Source organism: Lontra canadensis, unplaced genomic scaffold (assembly GCF_010015895.1).
Source record: "Lontra canadensis isolate GAN:19392208 unplaced genomic scaffold, GSC_riverotter_1.0 scaffold146, whole genome shotgun sequence".
In the NCBI taxonomy this organism is placed as follows: domain Eukaryota; kingdom Metazoa; phylum Chordata; class Mammalia; order Carnivora; family Mustelidae; genus Lontra; species Lontra canadensis.
Window position 1 is genome coordinate 3,103,341 of NW_022631140.1, and position 20,044 is coordinate 3,123,384.

The following is a 20,044-nucleotide window of genomic DNA, read 5'->3' on the forward strand; positions in this document are numbered from 1 at the left end:
CCCCATGGCTTGAACTGCTCCACATCCAACTCCAGCCCCTAACTTTTCCCCCTGTCTTAAGGACCCCCATTGGTCAGCTCCCAAACCCCATAAACTCACCTTTGTCCCAGGCCCACCCTGCCGTATCCCGATGGGATCCTCTCCTGTTATCTCTCTCTTGGTCAATGGCAGCTCTGTCTACCAGGTCTCCCAGCAAGGAACTTGGGAGTTACTCCGGAATTCTTCCTCCTTCCTCTTTCTCTTCCTTCCCATGCTTTCCATCGCCATAAATTTGGTCAATTCTCCCTTAAATGTTCTCATGTCCCTTTCCTCATCCCTGTTCTCATGGCTCCTGACACAACCTGGCTCCTTTCTACCTCTCTCATCTCGACAGCATTCTCTGAGGAAGTATGCCAAGGATTGCTGGTGACAAGGACTCTGTCCTTGACTAAACTTTAGTTGGTCTCCTCTGAGCGCTCTTCTTGACTCAGCCTTGACTTTGGCCTATTAAACCAAGTTTTAGCAAAGAATCCCGTTAAGCCTGTTTGGTAAGAATCCCCCTACCCTTAATATCTAATTAAGTTCCTCTTAGTAAATTTCTGTCCACTGACCCTTTTGCTATATTGGCTATAAGCTGGCTATAAATCCTTAGCTATCTTGGCTGTATTCAGAGCTGAGTTCCATCTCTCTCCTCTGCTGTAGTGGTCTCAGATAAAGTTTCCCTTCCTCTTTTTAACAAGCATCCAGTGCAATTTTTTTAATTTAATTTTTAAAAAAAATTTTATAAACAAATAATGTATTTTTATCCCCAGGGGTACAGGTCTGTGAATCGCCAGGTTTACACACTTTACAGCACTCACCAGAGCACATACCCTCCCCAATGTCCATAACCCCACCACCCTCTCCTTAACCCCCTCCCCACCCCCGGCTACCCTCAGTTTGTTTTGTGACATTAAGAGTCTCTTATGGTTTGTCTCCCTCCCGATCCCATCTTGTTTCATTTATTCTTTTCCTACCCCCCAAACCCAGGGCAGATTTTTTAAAACACCAGCCAGCACCAGAAGCTTGAAAGGGGTAGGGAGGGATTCTCCCCAGAGCCCTCAGAGGGAGCACGGCCTCTCTGACACCTTGAGTTTAGACTTCTGGCGTCCGAAACTGAGAGGATAGATCTCTCTTGCTTTAAGCCTCCTAGTTTGTGGTCCTTTATATGGCAGCCCCAAGACACTACTAGAGAAGGGCAGTCATTTGCCCCACATCTAAGGCCTACCTTTTGGGAGTAATTGAGAGCCTTTTCCATCTCAGACATGATGGCGTTGATGTCATCGCTTTCGTAAATACCTAGACACAAAGCACACCGTAAGTATGGAGAAGGCGTGTAGATCCGGGCAAGCGTCCACATCTGTACACAGCCGGGTTGTGTGGAGGTGACCTGAGCTGATCAGCCCCACCTCCACGCCATCCAGCGGTGGAGGGGATCGGCGGGTACAGCGTGGCTCCCAGCAGTGGCGCTGGACCAGCCAACCTCTCACCCAGAGGAAGGATGAATTCAGAGCTATTCCAGTGAATAAAACTACCCACCTTTGTATTATTTGAAGTATCTAGTGTCTGTAGGGAATACTGCCTTCTTATTTGAGAGGGACTGGACTGCAATGACTAAGAAGACAGCTTCTGAAGTTGGCCTGCCTGTGTTCAACTCCTGGTTCCACCTCTCACTACCTGTGTGTTTTGGGCTCTTTGTCTCAGCTTTCTCATCTGTAAAAGGGGGATAATAGTAACCCACTTTATAGGGTTACCGTGAGGAATGAATAACAATATATGTAACATGCTTGGAACCATGTCTGGCATGTGATAACTGTTCTAGACAGTGTGCTATTATTAGTAATAGTCACCAATGATAACTTGAATGTGTATGTCTAGCACTTTCCACGGGAAGAGCTGGGTAACAGGGGCCGCAGAGTTCCAGCCCCAGCTATGCCACTAATTTTATAGGCACAGGTAACTCATGTCCCTGGGAGTCATTTCTTCATTTGTAAATCAGAGAGGGTGGAATGTACTAGTGCGTCCTGAACCTCAGTCTCTGCTATATCCCAACAACGTGGGGGAACTCCACCATTTTCCCCTTACCTGCATACCACCTAAACCATTACCTCCTTTATATATATTTTACCAAGTTACTTAAAAGCATATGTATTATTGACGTATGTTAGTTTCATGGTACAACATAACGACTGGACTTTTGCATATACTGTGAAATGATCACTATAACGTCTAACATTTTTTAAGACTTTTTTTTAAGATTTTTAATTTATTTATTAGACAGACAGAGGTCACACATAGGCAGAGAGGCAGGCAGAGAGAGAGGGGAAAGCAGGCTTCCCACCAAGCAGAGAGCCCGACGCAGGGCTCGATCCCAGGACCCTGGGATCATGACCTGAGCTGAAGGTAGAGGCTTAACCCACTGAGCCACCCAGGCGCCCCTCTACCTAACATATTTAAAAGTATATTTTAAAAAAGAAAACTTAAGGGAGACTGGGTGGCTCAGTGGACTAAGCATCTGATTCCTTTTTTTTTTTTTTTTTTTAATTTTATTTATTTATTTGACACAGAGAGAGTCTTGACCTCAGGGTCATGAGTTCAAGCCTTGCATTGGGCTCTACTCTGGGCATGAGCCTACCTAAAATAAATAAATAAATAAATAAATAAATAAATAAATATTTGTAAAAATAATAAATATATTTTAAAAAGAAAAAAGAAAGTTCATGTCACTTCTGACAGTAGAGTTAGTGCCTTTTTTTTTTAAACTTTTATTTATTTTTAAGTAGGCTCTAGGTCCAATGTGGGGCTTGAACTCACGACCCTAAAATCAAGGGTCATACACTCTACTGAGTCAGGCAGGCCCTCCCATAAAGTTAACCCTTTTTTTTTTTAAAGATATATTTATTATTTGAGAGGAGAAAGAGAGAGAGGAAGTGTGAGAGGAGGTGGAAAAGAGGCAGAGGGAGAGAGAGAACCTCTGTGCATGTCTCAGTCTCATAACCCTGAGATCATGACCTGAGCTGAAACCAAGAGTCAGTTGCATAACTGACTGAGACACCTAGGTGCCCCAAAGTTAGCACTTTTTAATGAAATGTTAAAATAAGCAAATAACTACTTAGGGAAGAAAAAAAAAACAACAAACTTTTTCTCTATTCTCTTTGATTTCTCCTGCTGAGTGAACAAAACTGACAAAGACAGATTAACAAGGGAAAAACAGAATATCTTAACATGGGCAGCATGCACACAGGCAGGAGAAACTCAGTAATTCAGAGGGTGTGATTGCAAGTTGGGGCCTATATGGTGTCTTAACCAAGGAAAGCTTGGGGCACCAGGGTGGCTCAGTCAGTTAGGTATCTGTATTCAGCTCAGGGTCCTGGGATCGAGTCCTGCATCAGGCTCCCTGCTCAGTGGAGAGTCTGCTTCTCCCTCTACCCTTCCTCCCTTATTGTGATCTCTCTCATTCTCAAATAAATAAAATCCTAAAAAACAAACCAACAACAACAACCAGGGGCACCTGGGTGGTTCAGCGGGTTAAAGCCTCTGCCTTTGGCTCAGGTCATGAAACCAGGGTCCTGGGTTTAAGCCCCTCATCGGGTTCTCCACTCAGCGGGGAGCTTTCTTCCCCCCTCTCTCTGCCTGCCTCTCTGCCTATTTGTGATCTCTGTCTGTCAAATAAATCAATAAATAATCTTAAAAAAAAAACACCCAAAAAACCAAGGACAGCTCCTTTGTAGGGAAGTAACAGGACAAAGGGAAGGGGGTTAGGCTCTTAGGGGCAGCCAACTATGGGAAGGCAAATATAGGGAGGGAACTGAGGGATGATGGACCTCGTTTTAGTAAGGTTTGTGGTCTCCAGTGCTTCTCCTCCTCCTCCTGACATAAGAGAGGGAGACACCTAAGATGGAAATTTATGTTCTGCTTTTAGGCAGATGCGGGTGGAAGGAGGGAGGAGAACTGCTTCATTCTTTTCTCAGTTTTCAGCTCAAACTAATCCTTCTGGCACAGTGGCGTATTTTGGGGTAGCATGTTCTGGTTCCCTACAACTATCGCAATAAAAGAAACTGTTGCTCTGTGTTCTACGTTCACCTGTCTTGCCAACCTCCTGCTGTTACCATATCACCTTTTGGGAAGCGCTAAATTAAGGCACACTTAAGGCCCCTCCAGCTGTGACATTCTAAAATATTTTTAAGTCAGGGCACCTGGTCCATAGGGCGAACTACCCTTGATCTCAGGGTTGTGAGTTCAATCCCCACACTGGGCATAGAGCTTACTTAAAAAAAAAATAAATAGGGGCACCTGGGTGGCTCAGTGGGTTAAAGCCTCTGCCTCCAGCTCAGGTCATGGTCCCAGGGTCCCAGGGTCCTAGGATCGGGCCCCGCATCGGGCTCTCTGCTCATCAGGGAGCCTGCTTCCTCCTCTCTCTCTGCCTGTCTCTCTGCCTACTTGTGATCTCTGTCAAATAAATAAATAAAATCTTAAATAAATAAATAAAATAATTTAAAGTAGGTTTACTTTTTTTCCCTTTTTTACTTTAAAAAATTGTGGTAAAATATTCTTAACCTAAAATGTATCGTTTGAACACCCCCCCCTTTTTTTTGAAGATTTATTTATTTATTTTAGAGAGAAAGAGAGAGAGAGCACAAGCAGGAGGGGCAGAGGGGGAGGGAGAGAGAATCTCACGCTGACCCTGTGCTAAGTGTGGAGCCCAAGGTGGGGCTCGATCTCACAATCCTGAGATCAGGACTTGAGCAGGAACCTAGGGTGAGATGTTTAACCAATGGTGCCACCCAGGCGGCTCCCATTTGAACCATGTTTGAAGTGTGCAATTCAGTGCCATTAAGTATGGTCACATCATTGTGTGGCCCTCAGCACCACCCGTCTCCAGAATAGGAACTCTGGAGATTTCCGAGTGGGGTTTTTCCCATGCCCCTCGTCTGGAACACATCCACAGCCCAGGGAACTATGTTGGTACCTTCTGGAAGGATGGAGGTCGGGGGGCCTCCCTACCCTCACGCACCTGTGTCTCCAAACCAGTGGAAGCGCCCAGCAGTAGCCTGGGTGACCTCCCGGTAGGCGGCGGCTGTGTCAGCGCGGCTGGCATAGTGGGCTGGGGGCGTGAGGTCCATCTCAGGCTCGCCCACGTAGAAGAGACACACGTTCAGCTGGAGGTCGCAGCCCCCACAGGCCTCAGCCATGTAGGCGCTGAGCAGGGGCTGTGGGGGGAGAGAGAGCAGGAGGGCCCCCGTGGCTGAGGGCTCCTGGAGGGGCTGCTCTCAGGTCCGAGGAGCCTAATCCTCTTTCCTCGGGTCCCGTGGGCTGCCTCGTCTAATATGTGGCACCGAGGAAAGGTATCTGGGGTTGGACCACAGTTTCTCTCTCTTAATAGGGCATGGCTGGGGAGCGGACCTGAGAGCCTGCCAGAAGCATGGACATCTCCCAGGAGCTTGCGAGGAAGGCAGACTCTCAGGTCCCAGGCCAGGCCTTCCAGAACGTGATCTGCATCTTAATAACACCCCCAGGTAGCTCTTCTGCACATTGACGGCTAGTTTGGGGAATCAGGCTGGAGAAATCTATTGCTAGGCATCCACCGAGGGGAAGATTCGGGGTCGCAAAGGATGCCCAGGACAAGGCCTACTCACCATGTCCTGGTCAGGGATGCCCCCCGTGAAGAGGTAGATGCCCTGGGACTGATACTTGTCTTTGTCCTTGAAGTCCACTTCCACAGCCTTCCGCAGGGCGCTGAGGACATTCCGGCTTCCCTGACACCGCAGGCTCAGTGCCCACCTAGGGGGCAAGACGGGCCAACTGAGGGGGGCCAGCTGAGGGGGGCCAGCTGAGGGGGGCCAGCTGAGGGAGGCCAGCTGAGGGAGGCCAATTGAGGGGGGCCAGCTGAGGGGGGCCAGTTGAAGGAGGACAGCTGAAGGAGGACAGCTGAGGAGGCCAACTGATGGGGGCCAACTGAAGGAGGCCAGCCCGAGGCCCCAGAGGGGGAGGGTGGGGATTCTGCCAGAGAGAGGGACAGAGCAAATGGCACCACAGAGGCTGCCCTCAGACACAGCAGGAGCAGTCTCGGATGGTCACCTACCGCCAGGCGCTTTGTAGGTTTTCGTGGCTCACGGCAACCATCTCAGGCCTCCAGCTTTCAATTGTACTTCCAAATCTTGGGAGGGAAGAAAAGAGAATGTGTTCTTAAGCAAGAGATATATCTGTGCTACACCCCAGGTCTTTGGGATCCCCACGCTTTTAGGGAGACAAAATTCTGATTACACCCCAAAATGTTAGGATGTCACTGGCCTGGACCAGCCACAAGATTTCCTTGCTAGTCACATATGTGACAAATGTGTCACAGTACATTTGCAGTGCGAGCAGAACTGGGGGTCTCAAGACTCAGACCAGGAACAGCTCTGGCCAGATTTCTGACTTCCCCATCCCTCAAAGGAGGGAGTCATTGGCCCATTGGCCCTCCTAGACCTGATTCAGCTGCACAACTCAGTTTTTTTACTCTGTCTGTACTATAGTTTTTTGTTTGTTTTTTAAGACTTTACATATTTATTTGAGAGTGAGCACGCATACGAGCCAGGGAAGGCAAAGAGAACAGGGAGAGGGAGAAGCAGATCACTGCTGAGCAGGGAGCCCGACAGGGGGCTCGATCCCAGGACCCTGAGATCACGACCTGAGCTAAAGTTAGATCCTTAACTGACTGAGCCACCCAGGTGCCCCTGTAGTTTTTAATTAATTAAAAAGCAAAAACAGGGGCTCCTGGGTGGCTCAGTGGGTTAAGGCCCCTGCCTTTGGCTCGGGTCATGATCGCAGGGTCCTGGGATCGAGCCCCGCGTCGTCAGGCTCTATGCTCAGCAGCGAGCCTGCTTCCTCCTCTCTCTCTGCCTGCCTCTCTGCCTACTTGTGATCTCTGTCTGTCAAATAAATAAATCTTAAAACAAAAACAAAAACAAAAACAAAAAACCCCACATCATCTAATTTCCCTATGAGGTAGAATTTAAATCCTTGAAAAGAGGACTGATCCTCTTTATCAAAGAAAGGGTGTCCCCTCTCTGGCTCAAGATGAATTCATCCACCTGGCCTTCTGAGACTCTGCCCACAGATACCTCCTTCCCCCGACACACCCCCTACTTCTCTCTACTCCCCTCTGCCCCACTGTCTCTGCACGTGTTTAAGTCTGTCCATTCTTAAAAATAACTTCCTCTTTCTTCCAGGGTCCACTCCATTAGCCACTTCTCTTTCCCGTGTCCAGACCAGCTCCCTGGAAAAACAATGTCCCACCACCTCCTCAGCTTCTCCTTCCTCCGAAACCCACGGCAGTCAAGCATCTGGTAGGTTCTCTGGCAAATATTAACAATGACCTCCTTCCCCCTCTCATAAAAATATCTATCGTAGTTGGATAATAAATCTTCGACTGCAGTTTGATAAAAATTCTAACAACATCTGGAGGGTAAAAATTCCTCCAATTTTATTCCCCAGAAAAAGTTCTGTTAACTTTATATTCTTTTGGATTAAAAAAAAAAAATAGAAAGTGTAGGGGCACCTGGGCCGTTGGTAGAGCATCACATTATCACCAGCACTGGGCAGTGGTGTTATTTTGAAAATTTTAAATATTCGGTTGCCAAACTGGATTGCAAAAAAAAAAAAAAAAAAAAAAAATTATATTTCATTGTTTTGTTATCAGTGAACTCTACTGCTAAATTCAGTGGATTCCTTTGTTTGTCCCCTTCTGCTTTGCTTCTGCAGGATCAGACTCTGTTCCTCTCTGAGCTGTGGCTTCTTGAACCATCCTCTCCTCGTTTTCCTCCCCCCTCCGGCTGCTCCGCTCTCCTGTTCCTTTGGTGTTTCTCTTCCTCTGCCCACCCTCCAGACATCAGAGCCTTGCCAGTTCTGCCTTCGGATGTCTTCTCTTCCCTTCCCGTCTCCACAGGTTCACGTCATGCCCTTCTCAACCACATAACCAGAATGTCGGTGGCTCCGAAACGTGTATGTCCTGACAGGAATTCCTCACTGGGCTCCCTACGGCTCTAGAAACTCTTGAAAATCTCCAGTTCTACAGGATTAAAATCAACTTCTTCCAAGATCCGTTCCCTCTGGGACGTCTTCTCTTCACTGTTCTCACATCCTACAGCCAAATGGTAACTCGTGTTGTGGATTCTAGCTCTCCTACACCTCTCACGTGCATCCCTTCTTCCATCCCCATGGCTGCTCAAGCCCATTCCCTGCTAGTGCAGACCACTGAGCGGTCCCAATGGCCTCCATCCCTCCAGGGTCACCCCCTTCAATATATCCTTCATGTCGTGACTGTGCATTCAAGATCTGATCATGTTATTGCCTTGCTTCAAATCCTCTGATGCCTATATGTCCTATAGCATAAAAGCTCACATCCTATACATATAAACCCTCCATCATCTGTTTTATTTTGACATGTACCATCTCTCTTTCTCACTTATTGAACTCCCTGATGGTCCCCCAAAGTTCCAGAGTCTCTGTCCCATAGCTCCAACACCTCTGTGCCCCCTGTTGCTTCCTTTACCTAAAATGCCTTTCCTGGGTGCCTCGGTGGCTCAGTGGGTTAGGCCTCCGCCTTTGGCTCAGGTCATGATCTCGGGGTCCTGGGATCGAGCTCTGCATCGGGCTTTCTGCTTGGCGGGGGGCCTGCACCCCCCCCCCCACCGCCTGCCTCTTTGTCTACTTGTGATCTCTCTCTCTGTGTCTAATAAATAAAATCTTTAAAAAAAGTTAAAAAAAATAAATAAAATGCCTTTCCTCTCCACTGCCTCCATCACTCCCATGTGCTAGGTAAACACCTACTCATTTGGCAAGACTCAGTGAAAGGATCACCTCCTCTGTGAAGAGTTTTTCTTTTCTTTAAGATTTTATTTACTTATTTGAGAAAGAGAGAGTGAGCAAGCATGGGTCAGTGGGGGAGGGACAGAGGGAAACAACAGAGGGAGAGAGAGAATCTTAAACAAGCTCCACACCCAGCGTGGAGCCCAAGGCAGGGCTCTATCTCACGGCCCTGAGATCATGACCTGAGCCAAAACTAAGAGTCAGATGCTTAACCAGCTGAGCCACCTGGGTGTCCCTGTGAAGACTTTCTGACTTCCCTGTGCTCAGGCAGGATAGTCTGATCTTACCTTCTGCCTATTTCTGCAGAAAGCAGTTAATAACCCTTATTTCTTAAGAGGCTTGTTTCCCTCGAGTAGGCCCTAAGCTCCTTGAGGACAGGTACTGTGTGTACTCACTTCTGTATCCCCAGTGCAGTGACTGGTATATGGCAGGTTTCGATAAAAGTTCATTGAATGAATTAATGGATGGGTAAATGAATGAAAACATTGCCAAAAGTATTTCTCTAAGCATTGTTTTTCCTGTAGAATGTGTCAGAAAAAGATGAGACTCTGGTACAGAATAATATTTAATATTAACTGCTAACCTAATAGTTTTAAAATACTCCCTATTGATATGAAGCAGTCTAAAAATGTATAGTCTGGGGTGCGCGGGTGGCCCAGTTGGTGGAGTGTATGACTCTCGGCTTCAGCTCAGGTCATGATCTTGGGGTCATGAGGTCGAACCCCATGTCGGGCTCTGTGCTCAGTGGGGAGTCTGCTTGAGATTCTTTCTCCCTCTCCTTTCATCCCTCCCCACACTCATACTCTCTCTAAAATAAATAAATAATTTTTTTTAAAAGTTTTTATTTATTTATTTGAGAGAGCGAGCGAGAGCACAGCACAGCACAATCTGGGAAGAGAGACAGAGGGAGAGGGAGAGGAAGAAGCAAGCCCCCCACTGAGCAGGGAGCCCAACATGGAGCTTGATCCCAGGACCCTGGGATCATGACCTGAGCTGAAGGCAGACACTCAACCGACTGAGCTACAAATAAATAAATAAATCTTTTTTATAGATGCCCCAAATAAATAAATCTTATAAGTGGGTTCCTTTTCTTTCGTCCCTAATTTTGGAAAAGGCTTGCCATTAGAATATATAAAACTATATATATTTAAATTATAGGCAACTATATATAAGTTATATATAACTATATATAGTACAAGATTTAAATATATGATATATAATTATATATAATTTAAATATATAGTTACATAATTTTTTTATTTTTCCACAAAATTTATTTAAAATCTGGTAAAAAAGAACTAAGAAAACCATAGGTGTGTTGCACAAGAATCAGTAATACATTTTCTATAAAATTCTAGCAAACAAAATTCAGCAATCATAATTCCATTATTGACAGATTGTTACTGGCTAAATATCACCAAGATCTGAGGTGATAATGTAAGAGGGTTGTGATCACCAATGCCTCACAGAAATCATGAAGATATGGATTACATTATGATACACTCTTATTATAGATATGTGTGGGTATATATACATACACACACACATATATACATTATTTAATTAAGATTTTATTTTTAAGTAATATCTACATCCAGTGTGGGGCTTGAACTCACAACCCTGAGATCCAGAGTTGCGTGCTCCCCTGACTGAGCCACCCAGGTGCCCCTGTTAGATATGATTTTTAAAATATGTATTCTATATGCAACGTTTTTATTTTAAACATATGTACCAAATTATTTATATGTAAAATATATACTTTAAATACATATAACTTATATGTATTTTATAGTAAAACATAAATATATCTAGTTATATATAAATCCATATAATTGCATTTGGAATTGGAATCTTTTTTTTTTTAAGATTTTATTTATTTATTTGACAGACAGAGATCACAAGCAGGCAGAGAGGCAGGCAGAGAGGCGGGGGGTGGGGTGCAAAGCAGGCTCCCCGCTGAGCAGAGAGCCCTATGTGGGGCTCAATCCCAGGACCGTGGGATCATGACCTGAGCAGAAGGCAGAGGCTTTAACCCACTGAGCCACCCAGGCACCCCTGGAATTGGAATCTTAAATGCTCGACATACTGTAGCTTGCTAGTCAATCCTGACCTGGGACCTAACACTGGGGCATACCCAGGGGCCCTTCTTTCGCTCTTTTGTGTTTATCAGCTCAGAATCCAAATGGGGCAATAGGCTGAGTTACTTTATCTTGGCTGATCGAGCAGCGTGTTTGGGGGCCACTTATCACCTTCGCCCCAGTGGGACTGTCCTGCAGCCATTTAATTATTCAATACCCCCAAACGAGATGACTCGAGTCAGATAAGCTGATGGCCATCCTGGGATGCTGGGTGCTGGTGAGATGTCATCTAGCTACCCACCAGGAACCTCCGCCCTGCAATGGCACGATGGTAGGGAGCACACGCGACCCCTGCCCCCTGCACCCCCTCCCCCCAGGAGCGAGGAGCTTACGCGATGATGTTGAAGCCGTCCTTGTTGGACAACTGCTCCTCCAGCAGAAGCCGCAGGGAGTGCTGGATATGAATAATGTACATGGAATTGGTCACAGAGATATCCAGCAGTATAACCACCCTGAAAAGAAACACAAGCTTTATGAGGAGAACCGAATCTCTCAGATAATGTTTGTTTTGTTCCATTTTACTATTTAAAGTTCTTTCCAGGGGAGTTTTCACATGCCAGACTCAACAGCTGGCCAAAATCTTCTCTGTGGTGTGAGGTCAAGGGGAGTGGGTTTACAACGGTAGATGAAGGGGGTCGTGGAAGCTTCTCTCCCCCGGGGCTTCCAGTGTGGAGTAAAGTCGCATGGCGGAGATGGTTTAAGGGCCAGGGGGCTGCCTAGAATGATTTTCACACACATCCCCTGTTTTAAAGCACCAGCATTCACTATATCATAGGCTGGGGGCTCAGGAGGGGAAACAGAAACAAGGTAAGGAAATGAGATGGGGAATTTGGTGTATCTGGGCCTCTGGGGAAAGAAATGTATCTTTTTGTTTCTTCTCTCTCTTTTAAAATCCCTAGTCCCATCTGGCCTTCTTTCCTACTTCAAATCAATTCCCAGCTCCACCCTGCACTCTCATTTTGAGACAGCAAGTATGGTTCCATTTATTTAATTTTTTTTTTTTTTTTAAGCGTATGTGCTGCCAAAGTGAGCACAAGACAGCAATTGTCAATGGCAGAAGAAAATCCACTGGATGTAGAGTCAGAAGATCTTGGTTCAGGTCCTACTTCCTGTGTGACTTAGGCAAGTCACAAAACCTCTCTGGTCCTTGGCCTATTCAACTATGAACTGTTGAGAATTAAATGGTAGAATAGTATGGTGCTTTGTTTGTGGTAATGCATCCAATAAGGTATGGAATGGTCAGGATGCTATGAACGGTTCCAGGTCTTTCTCCCTGCTCAGGATCCAGCACGTCCCCTCACAAAGGCAGCCTGATTTCCCTTTGAAAAACTCCTCTGCCTCTGTCAGTCCTTTTGATTTGGGTGCAACAGACCCACACCAAGCTTGAAGGGTGGACATTTGACATTAGGCAATTAGAACATCCTACCTTCCGACCAGCAGAGAATAGCTCCTAGACGGGTCCTGCCCCAAGCCCTGGGAGAGCTAACCTGGTAGAAGGTAAGTACAGAGCTCAGGTGGCTATCCTGCTATGAGGAAGGGAAAGCCTGCCTGACAACAGAGCCAACAGTGAAGGAGGCGGAGCTGAGAGATGGAGATACATTGTTGATACGCACGAACCCCTGGATGGAGCCGTGCCTGAAGACAGCAATCAAATCTATTTGAGGGAGCACCTGGGTGGCTCAGTGGGTTAAGCCGCTGCCTTCAGCTCAGGTCATGATCTCAGGGTCCTGGGATCGAGCCCCGAATTGGGCTCTCTGCTCAGCAGGGAGCTTGCTTCCTCCCCTCTCTCTCTGCCTGTCTCTCTGCCTGCTTGTGATCTCTCTCTGTCAAATAAATAAATAAAATCTTAAAAAAAAAAATCTATTTGAGAATTTTCAGTTACCTTCAACCAGACCTCCCTGTTTTGTTTAAGCCAATTGGCATTTAGTTTCGGTTGCTTTTTTTTTTTTTTTAAGATTTTTATTTATTTATTTGACAGACAGAGATCACAAGTAGGCAGAGAGGCAGGCAGGGAGAGAGAGGAGGAAGCAGGCTCCCCACGGAGCAGAGAGCCTGATGTGGGTCTCAATCCCAGGACTTTGAGATCATGACCTGAGCTGAAGGCAGAGGCTTTAACCCACTGAGCCACCCAGGCGCCCTCGGTTGCTTTTTAACTGAAAGAATCCTGAGTAACACAATGATGACAGTATTGATATTGATGATGGTAGTGGTGACTTTTTCCTCAAGGGTTCTGCTGAGTGATCACTGATCCTTAATCTAAGGGATGGTTTCTGATGTTACTAAGAGGGAATTCATGAGTTGGATAAGTGCTTATGTCACACATGGGACTCACAAAGGACAAGAACACAAGAACACTACTTGAGAGAAGGTACCTTTTTTCGCAGACGGTGCCCCAGATTCTTCGGCTGGCCAGGGAAAGCCACTCGATCCGTCTCTCATATGTCCGAAGAGCTCTGCTGAGCTGTTTCTGCAACAGAAACATGGGCCACACAGAGTGAGCAATGGGCCAAAGAGGATGGCCGGTTAAGGGGTCTGTGGGGGAAGGTTGGCTTCTGAGGATGGGGCCATGGGTATCCAGGCAGAATAAACATTCCACTGAATCCTGGGTGAATTTGTCATAAGACCAGGAAGACAATAGTCCACATATTTCATTGCCTGGAATGGGAGAGGAAGTAGATCTTGCCCACAAAAGATTAGAGACTTCTGTTTGTTTGACAGGTCCCTGCCTGGGGAGCAGGTGGAGAAAGTTCCAGAGGCACCTGGAGGCAGAGCACAGTCTGTTTATAAGAGGGAGTTTGGTCAATGGCTTGCTGTCTCCACATATGGCACCTTCCACCTGTCCCCTCTTCCCAAACCCCATACACTGACCAAGTGGACCCATTACTAACCTGGTACTCATAGAGGAAGGGTGGGTCCACGTGAACATTCTTCACTGTCCCGTCATGCCATTCAAATTGTACCATTGCCTTCTGTACTCAGGTGTGGCCAGGATGGGCAACAGGTAAACAGAGCACATACAGGAAAGGATTATATATTTAATTTGGGCACTGGGCTCTCCAAATCAGATGTGTGAGAGGGAAATGGGCTTCGAGCACATCGGGGATCAGGTTATGCCTCCCTGGTCACGGCAGCAGGCGGCCTTGAGGACTGTGGTCCCAGAATGCACCATTCCTGACAGCAAGCCAGGCTGCCTTCTGGGGAGGGTCTTCCAAACATCAGAGTCTTGATACAAGATACAGTTGGTTTTGGAGTAGCAGAGTCGGGAGAACTTCAAACATACTGGCCATGGATTCTTAGGTTTGAGAACCCGGATAAACCTTCATGGACACTTGGAAAATCTAATTTTTCATCTTCTACTAAGTTGTCATATCCACCCACTGAGTCACTCATCAGTCTGCTGCTACTATTATCCATCCCTGTTCTCTTTGGATCTTCCATCTTTCCATTGAGCTCTCTCTTCACCTATTATGCCCACCTTCCATTTCTCCATCCTTCCATCCTTTTCTATTCTATTCTGTCATTGATCCTTCCATTTTTTTCCCTCTCGATAGTTCCATATGTTTATGTTTATGTTTCCATCCTTCCTTCCACCCAGTCAGCTGTCTGGGAAACATTCATTGGCTGCTTGCTTATACTAGGTACTAGGGATACAAGGTTGGAGAACACAGTTTGTTCTTTTAAAGGCTCCTACTCTAGTGGGGGTTTAGACATGCAATAAGTACACACGTTAACACATTATAGGAGCTAGGACAGAAGTCTGTACCAGGTGCAGTGAGGACACAAGGGAAGTGAGTCTGTTCAGAGTGCATGGAGGAAAACCTTCAAGGAGGAGGTGACTTGCTCCCTTATCCCTGATTGCTCCCTCTTGCCCCATCTTCCAGAGTTCGGTTTCAATCTTTGCAAAACAGCCGTTAGAGTAGATGCGATGAGAGTTCTAGAAAGTTCTAGAAAATTCTGGAAAGCCTGCATCCCACTCCAAGCCCTCAGACCCAGGCTCCTCGTGCTCTGACTTATGACTCTCCTTTCCTGAATATTTAAGAAGGAAAGTTCACAGAGGAGCCCCCTGCAGAAGGCCAGAAAGAACTCTGAATTTGAGTTACCTCATGGATAGTTGAAGAGACAGTTTTCTGGAGAATGGGCACAAATTCCTCCACAGGAGAGAATGCATTGGGTGCCAGAACCTGATAAAGGCTTAGCTTTTTGGCTGTAAAAATAAACAGTGGGAGTTTGAGATATAGCTCTTAAAGCCCCAGAGGGGTTATACCTTTTCATCAGTCACCTGAGTCCTGGGTTCTGCCCTCTTTGGGGACTTACCTTTTAGGCCATTGATCTTTAGCCATTCTGCAGAAGTCTTGTCCAAGTTTGGGAACTCAATTGTGAGGGGACCCTCATGCTTTGGGGGTTTAGGCAAGAGACCTGTGAGTGGCCCTTTTGCAATCTCTGTGGAAATCTAAATTAAATTTAAAAGCCCTTATTACAAAATAATATTTTAGAGTTGAGAAGTCCTTAGTCTCCCCAGCCCACCCAGTTCCCCTAAATGGAACATCCAAAAACATGACCTGGTAAATTAAAGGCAATTCTGCTGTCCCCTCCCACCATCCCTATCCCCGTTCCTGGAGGTTGTTGAAATTTCCAGGGTAAGAAGGAGATGTCCCCAGCAACTTGCTTCCTCTTTGATTTGTCCATCCTCCTGCCCCTTCCCCACCCTTACCATCAAGATCAGCACTTTGGGCTCCGAGATGGTGGTGGCCTCTCCATGAACTCCTAACACAAGGCTTCAAAGTAAAAAGTAACTCCTACACCAGATCATTTCAGGAGCCCTGGTCTAGCCCAGCCTTCCCTCACCCACATTTACAAACTGAAGGCCTGAGGTTCTGAGATGTTAAATCGTAACTCACGTTTAAATAAGACATAGAACAGCAATTCCCAAATTTTAGATATTTGAGTACCTCCTTCATGAATTTTTCTAAATATGAGTACCACTGTACTATTACTTAGAATTTTTAAAAATATTTTATTTTTGTTTTTAAAGATTTTATTTATTTATTTGAGAGGGAGAGAGAAAGAATGAGGGGAGAAGCAGAGGGAGGGGGAGAAGCAGACTCTGTGCTGAGTAGGAAACTCAATGCAGGGCCCGATCCCATGACCCTAAGATCATGATATGAAACAAAATCCAGAACCAGATGCTCAACTGACTGAGCCGCCCAACTGTCTGTAAAGATTTTACTTTTTTTTTTTTTAAGATTTTATTTATTTATTTGACACAGAGAGAGAGAGAGATCACAAGTAGGCAGAGAGGCAGGCAAAGAGAGGAGGAAGCAGGCTCCCTGCTGAGCAGAGAGCCTGATGCGGGGGCTCGATCCCAGGACCCTGAGATCATGACCTGAGCTGAAGGCAGAGGCTTAATCTGCTGAGCCACCCAGGCGCCCCAAAGATTTTACTTTTAAGTATTCTCTACACCTAACATGGAGCTTGAACTCAAAAATCCAAGATCTAGAGTTGCATGCTCCACTGACTGAGCCAGCCAGGTACACCTAGAATTTTTTAAAAAATAAATCAAGAGGGTACGTGCTACAGTGAGTGCTGTGAAGTGTGTAAACCTGGTGATTCACAGACCTGTACCCCTGGGGCTAATAATACGTTATATGTTTATAAAAAAATTAAAATGTTTTTAAAACATAATAAATAAATAAATAAATAAAATTTTAAAAAATAAAATAAATAAATCAAATATGGGGGCGTCTGACTGGCTTAGTTGGTACAGCATGTGACTCTTGATCTTGGAGTCGTGAGTTCAAGGCCCACGTTGGGTGTAGAGAATACTTAAAAAAAAAAAACAAAATCTTTAGGGGTGCTTAGGTGGCTCAGTCAGTAGAGCAACCAATTCTTGATTTTGGCTCAGGTCATAATTTCAGGGTCATGAGATTAAGCCCCATGTTGAGTTCTGTGCTGGGTGTGGAGCCTGCTTAAGATTCTTTCCCTTTCCTTCTGCCCCTCCCCCACTCACACACACACTCTCAAATAAATAAATATTTCAAAATAAATAAATAAATAAATAATAATAATATAAATAAAATAAATAAAAATAAATAAAATAATAAAATAAATAAAATCTTTTAAAAAATAGGGGCGCCTGTGTGAAGCCTCTGCCTTCAGCTCAGGTCATGATCTCAGGGTCCTGGGATCGGCCTGCATCAGGCACTCTACTAAGTGGGGAGCCTCTTTCCTCCTCTCTCTCTGCCTGCCTCTGCCTACTTGTGATCTCTGTCTGTCCAATAAATAAATTAAAAAAAAATAGACCAAATGTGCAACAGTAAAGCTTAACTGTTAATTTAATTTTAAAAACTGACTTCCTTTTTTGTACTCAAATAATTTTAGAAAGATGTATTACTACCATCTGAGCTAGTTTTAACTACACATTAAAAAAAAATTAATCCATGTACCACTTTGTAACTGTCATGCAAACCACGACTGATAGAAGCATTGCATTGTGGGAAACTCCTGGCTGAGGTTTTGATATCAGATCGACCCCATGTTCAATTCAAACTTCATCTGTCTCTGTCTCTGGGATCTGAGGCAAACTATTTAGTCCTCTGACTTCAGATTCCTCATCAGGAAAATAGGGGTAACAATATATCTACAGCAGACTGTTGCTGTTATGCTAAAATAAGGCATTTAAAGGATTAGGCATTGTGCCTCTTAGAATGAGCACTCAGTAAATGAGTGAGCAATTCATCATCTTTTAAAAATATAAACAAATGAAGCACTGGGTGGCAAAGACCATCTTCAAGATGGCCCACTCTGGGCGGCTGAGGTGTTCATCCTTCTCGAAATTGAGGGGTAGGGAGGGGACAGTGGGAGGTGGGCAGGGTGGGACGAGCCTGCTGGCTTTTCTCTGAAGTACATTTTTCAGTCAGAAAATCCATCAGGATCCTTTGGCACAGTGGAAGGCCCAACAAGCTCAGAACTGTGGGGTACAGCAGAGGGCACGGCCTTGCCTTCTCTGTCAGCGCATGGGGGCCTCAGCAGCCACGCTCTCAGAAGAGACGGGTGAGAAAGGAGGATCCGGTGAGGCCAGCTCCAGAATCTTCACCTACACCACCTACCTCCTTCATCATGCTGGTTAGTTCCTCACAGGGGGTCCTATGGTGCAAGGCTTGTATGTGTCCCAGGAGGCTCTGGGCTTTCTGGATTTCTGCCAGCAGTCGGTCCGTGTCCCAGCTAGTGTAGACCTGAGGGCAGGAGGAGCAATCAGCCATTAGAGGTCACTTGGCTTCTAGCAGGAAAGGGCAAGCAGCCATGTCACTTCCTAAAGCTGAGTGGTGGATTGGTTACACCCAACTTTATAAACTAGGGTCTCTGTGCTGGATAGAGCTGCAAACTTGGTGTGTTCTATTTCTATAGTATTGCCCTGCAGTGTTATTAAATAACTGAAGGGTTTTCTAACCTTAAAGATACAGAGGGGCACCTGGGTGGCTCAGTGGGCTAAGCCTCTGCCTTCGGCTCAGGTCATGATCTCAGGGTCCTGGGATCGAGTCCCGCATCCGGCTCTCTGCTTGGCAGGGAGCCTGCTTCCCCCTCTCTCTCTGCCTGCCTCTCCGCCTACTTGTGATCTCGCTCTGTCAAATAAATGAATAAAATCTTAAAAAAAATAAATAAATAAAAGGACAGTTACAAGCCGTGAGGATGGGGAGAACCAGAACACTTGTCCATGGCTAGTGGGAAACAGACTGGCGGTTCCTCAAAGAATTAGACACAGAATTACCACATAACCCAGCAGTTCCCCTTGTAGGTAGATAACCCCAAAATAACTAAAAACGGGAACTCAGATACTTGTATACTAATGTTCATAGCAGTTCACAACCACCAAAGAGTGGAGATAACCCGAGTGTCCATCAGCGGAAGAATGGACACACAGATGGTTGTAGATCTAGAAAATAAATCAGCCATAAAAAGAATGAAGTTCTGAGACCGGCCACAACATAGATGAACCTGAAAACATGATACTAATGTAAAGACGACAGATACAAAAGGTGTATGATTCCATTTATACAAAATATCCAGAATAGGCAAATCCACCGAGACAGGAAGCAGGCTGGTGGATTCCAGAGGGTGTGGGGGAGGGGACAGGAGGAGTAATGGGTTAATGAGTACAGAATTTTCTTTTGGGGGGATGAACACGTTTTGGAACCGGATAAAAGTGGTGGTTGCACAACATTGTGAATGGACTAAGTGCTGCTAATTGTTCACTTTAAAGTGAGTAACTTTATGTTATGTGAATTTCACCTCCATTTAAAAAAAACGTAAAGAAGTCACACAGACACACAGATCCAGATCTCTGGCTCTTGGACTAGTGGAAGACCTAGTAGAATGGGAGTCACACTCCTCCAGAGCAACGAAGGGGATGGGACGGGGCTGAGCAGAGGCGTCTCTATAGATGGGGTGAGAGCTACTTCATCGTCCACAGCCCCACCCCCACCCCGCCAAATCAGCTTAGTTTTTCACTATCCTTCTACTGGTTTCTGGGTTTTTGTTTATATTAAAATTAGACAATGAACTTTGTTGTACTCACAACTTTATCAAGAAAAAGAAATACAGAAGCCAAGAGGGCCACAGGCTTTTAGATAAAAGATTTCTCCTTTTTGATGGTTTATTTATTTTAGAGAGGGAGAGTGAGAGCATGTGTGAGCAGGGGGAGGGGCAGAGGGAAAGGGAGAGGGGAAGCAGACTGCTTACCAGCAGGGAGCCCAATACCAGGCTCATCCCATGACCCTGAGGTCATGACCTGAGCCAACACCAAGAATCAGACTCTTAACAGACTGAGCCACCCAGGCACCCCTAAAATAAAAGATTTCTTAAATCAGCCAGTTTCATTCATTTACCGTACCTTCCTAGCCCCTGCGATCTGTGGCCTCAACAGAGTCTGGGAAATGGCGTAACCAGAAGGGAAGTAACCGAGGAAAAAGTTGTCTGACCTTGGCTCCTGGTGTGAAATGCTAGACTTTGTGACACTTGATCCCTGTGAAATGCAGACATTC

General features: G+C 45.7%; 1 protein-coding gene across 4 annotated transcripts in view; it reads right to left on the minus strand.

The window, feature by feature from the left end:
* The window catches only part of VWA3A (von Willebrand factor A domain containing 3A), a 64,602-nt gene that overhangs the window by 15,518 nt on the left and 29,040 nt on the right, over positions 1–20,044 (minus strand). For 3 of the 4 annotated variants that reach the window (XM_032844022.1, XM_032844021.1, XM_032844020.1), the window contains 11 exons: positions 19,894–20,025; positions 18,113–18,238; positions 15,321–15,456; positions 15,107–15,210; positions 13,895–13,975; positions 13,379–13,473; positions 11,339–11,458; positions 6,101–6,175; positions 5,655–5,799; positions 5,033–5,228; positions 1,247–1,317 (listed from right to left, as the gene is read on the minus strand). In XM_032844022.1, coding sequence (XP_032699913.1) covers positions 1,247–1,317; positions 5,033–5,228; positions 5,655–5,799; positions 6,101–6,175; positions 11,339–11,458; positions 13,379–13,473; positions 13,895–13,975; positions 15,107–15,210; positions 15,321–15,456; positions 18,113–18,238; positions 19,894–20,025 — 1,281 coding nt within the window. The remainder of the gene's footprint in view (positions 1–1,246; positions 1,318–5,032; positions 5,229–5,654; positions 5,800–6,100; positions 6,176–11,338; positions 11,459–13,378; positions 13,474–13,894; positions 13,976–15,106; positions 15,211–15,320; positions 15,457–18,112; positions 18,239–19,893; positions 20,026–20,044) is intronic. The other variant, XM_032844023.1, reaches the window with a different exon arrangement.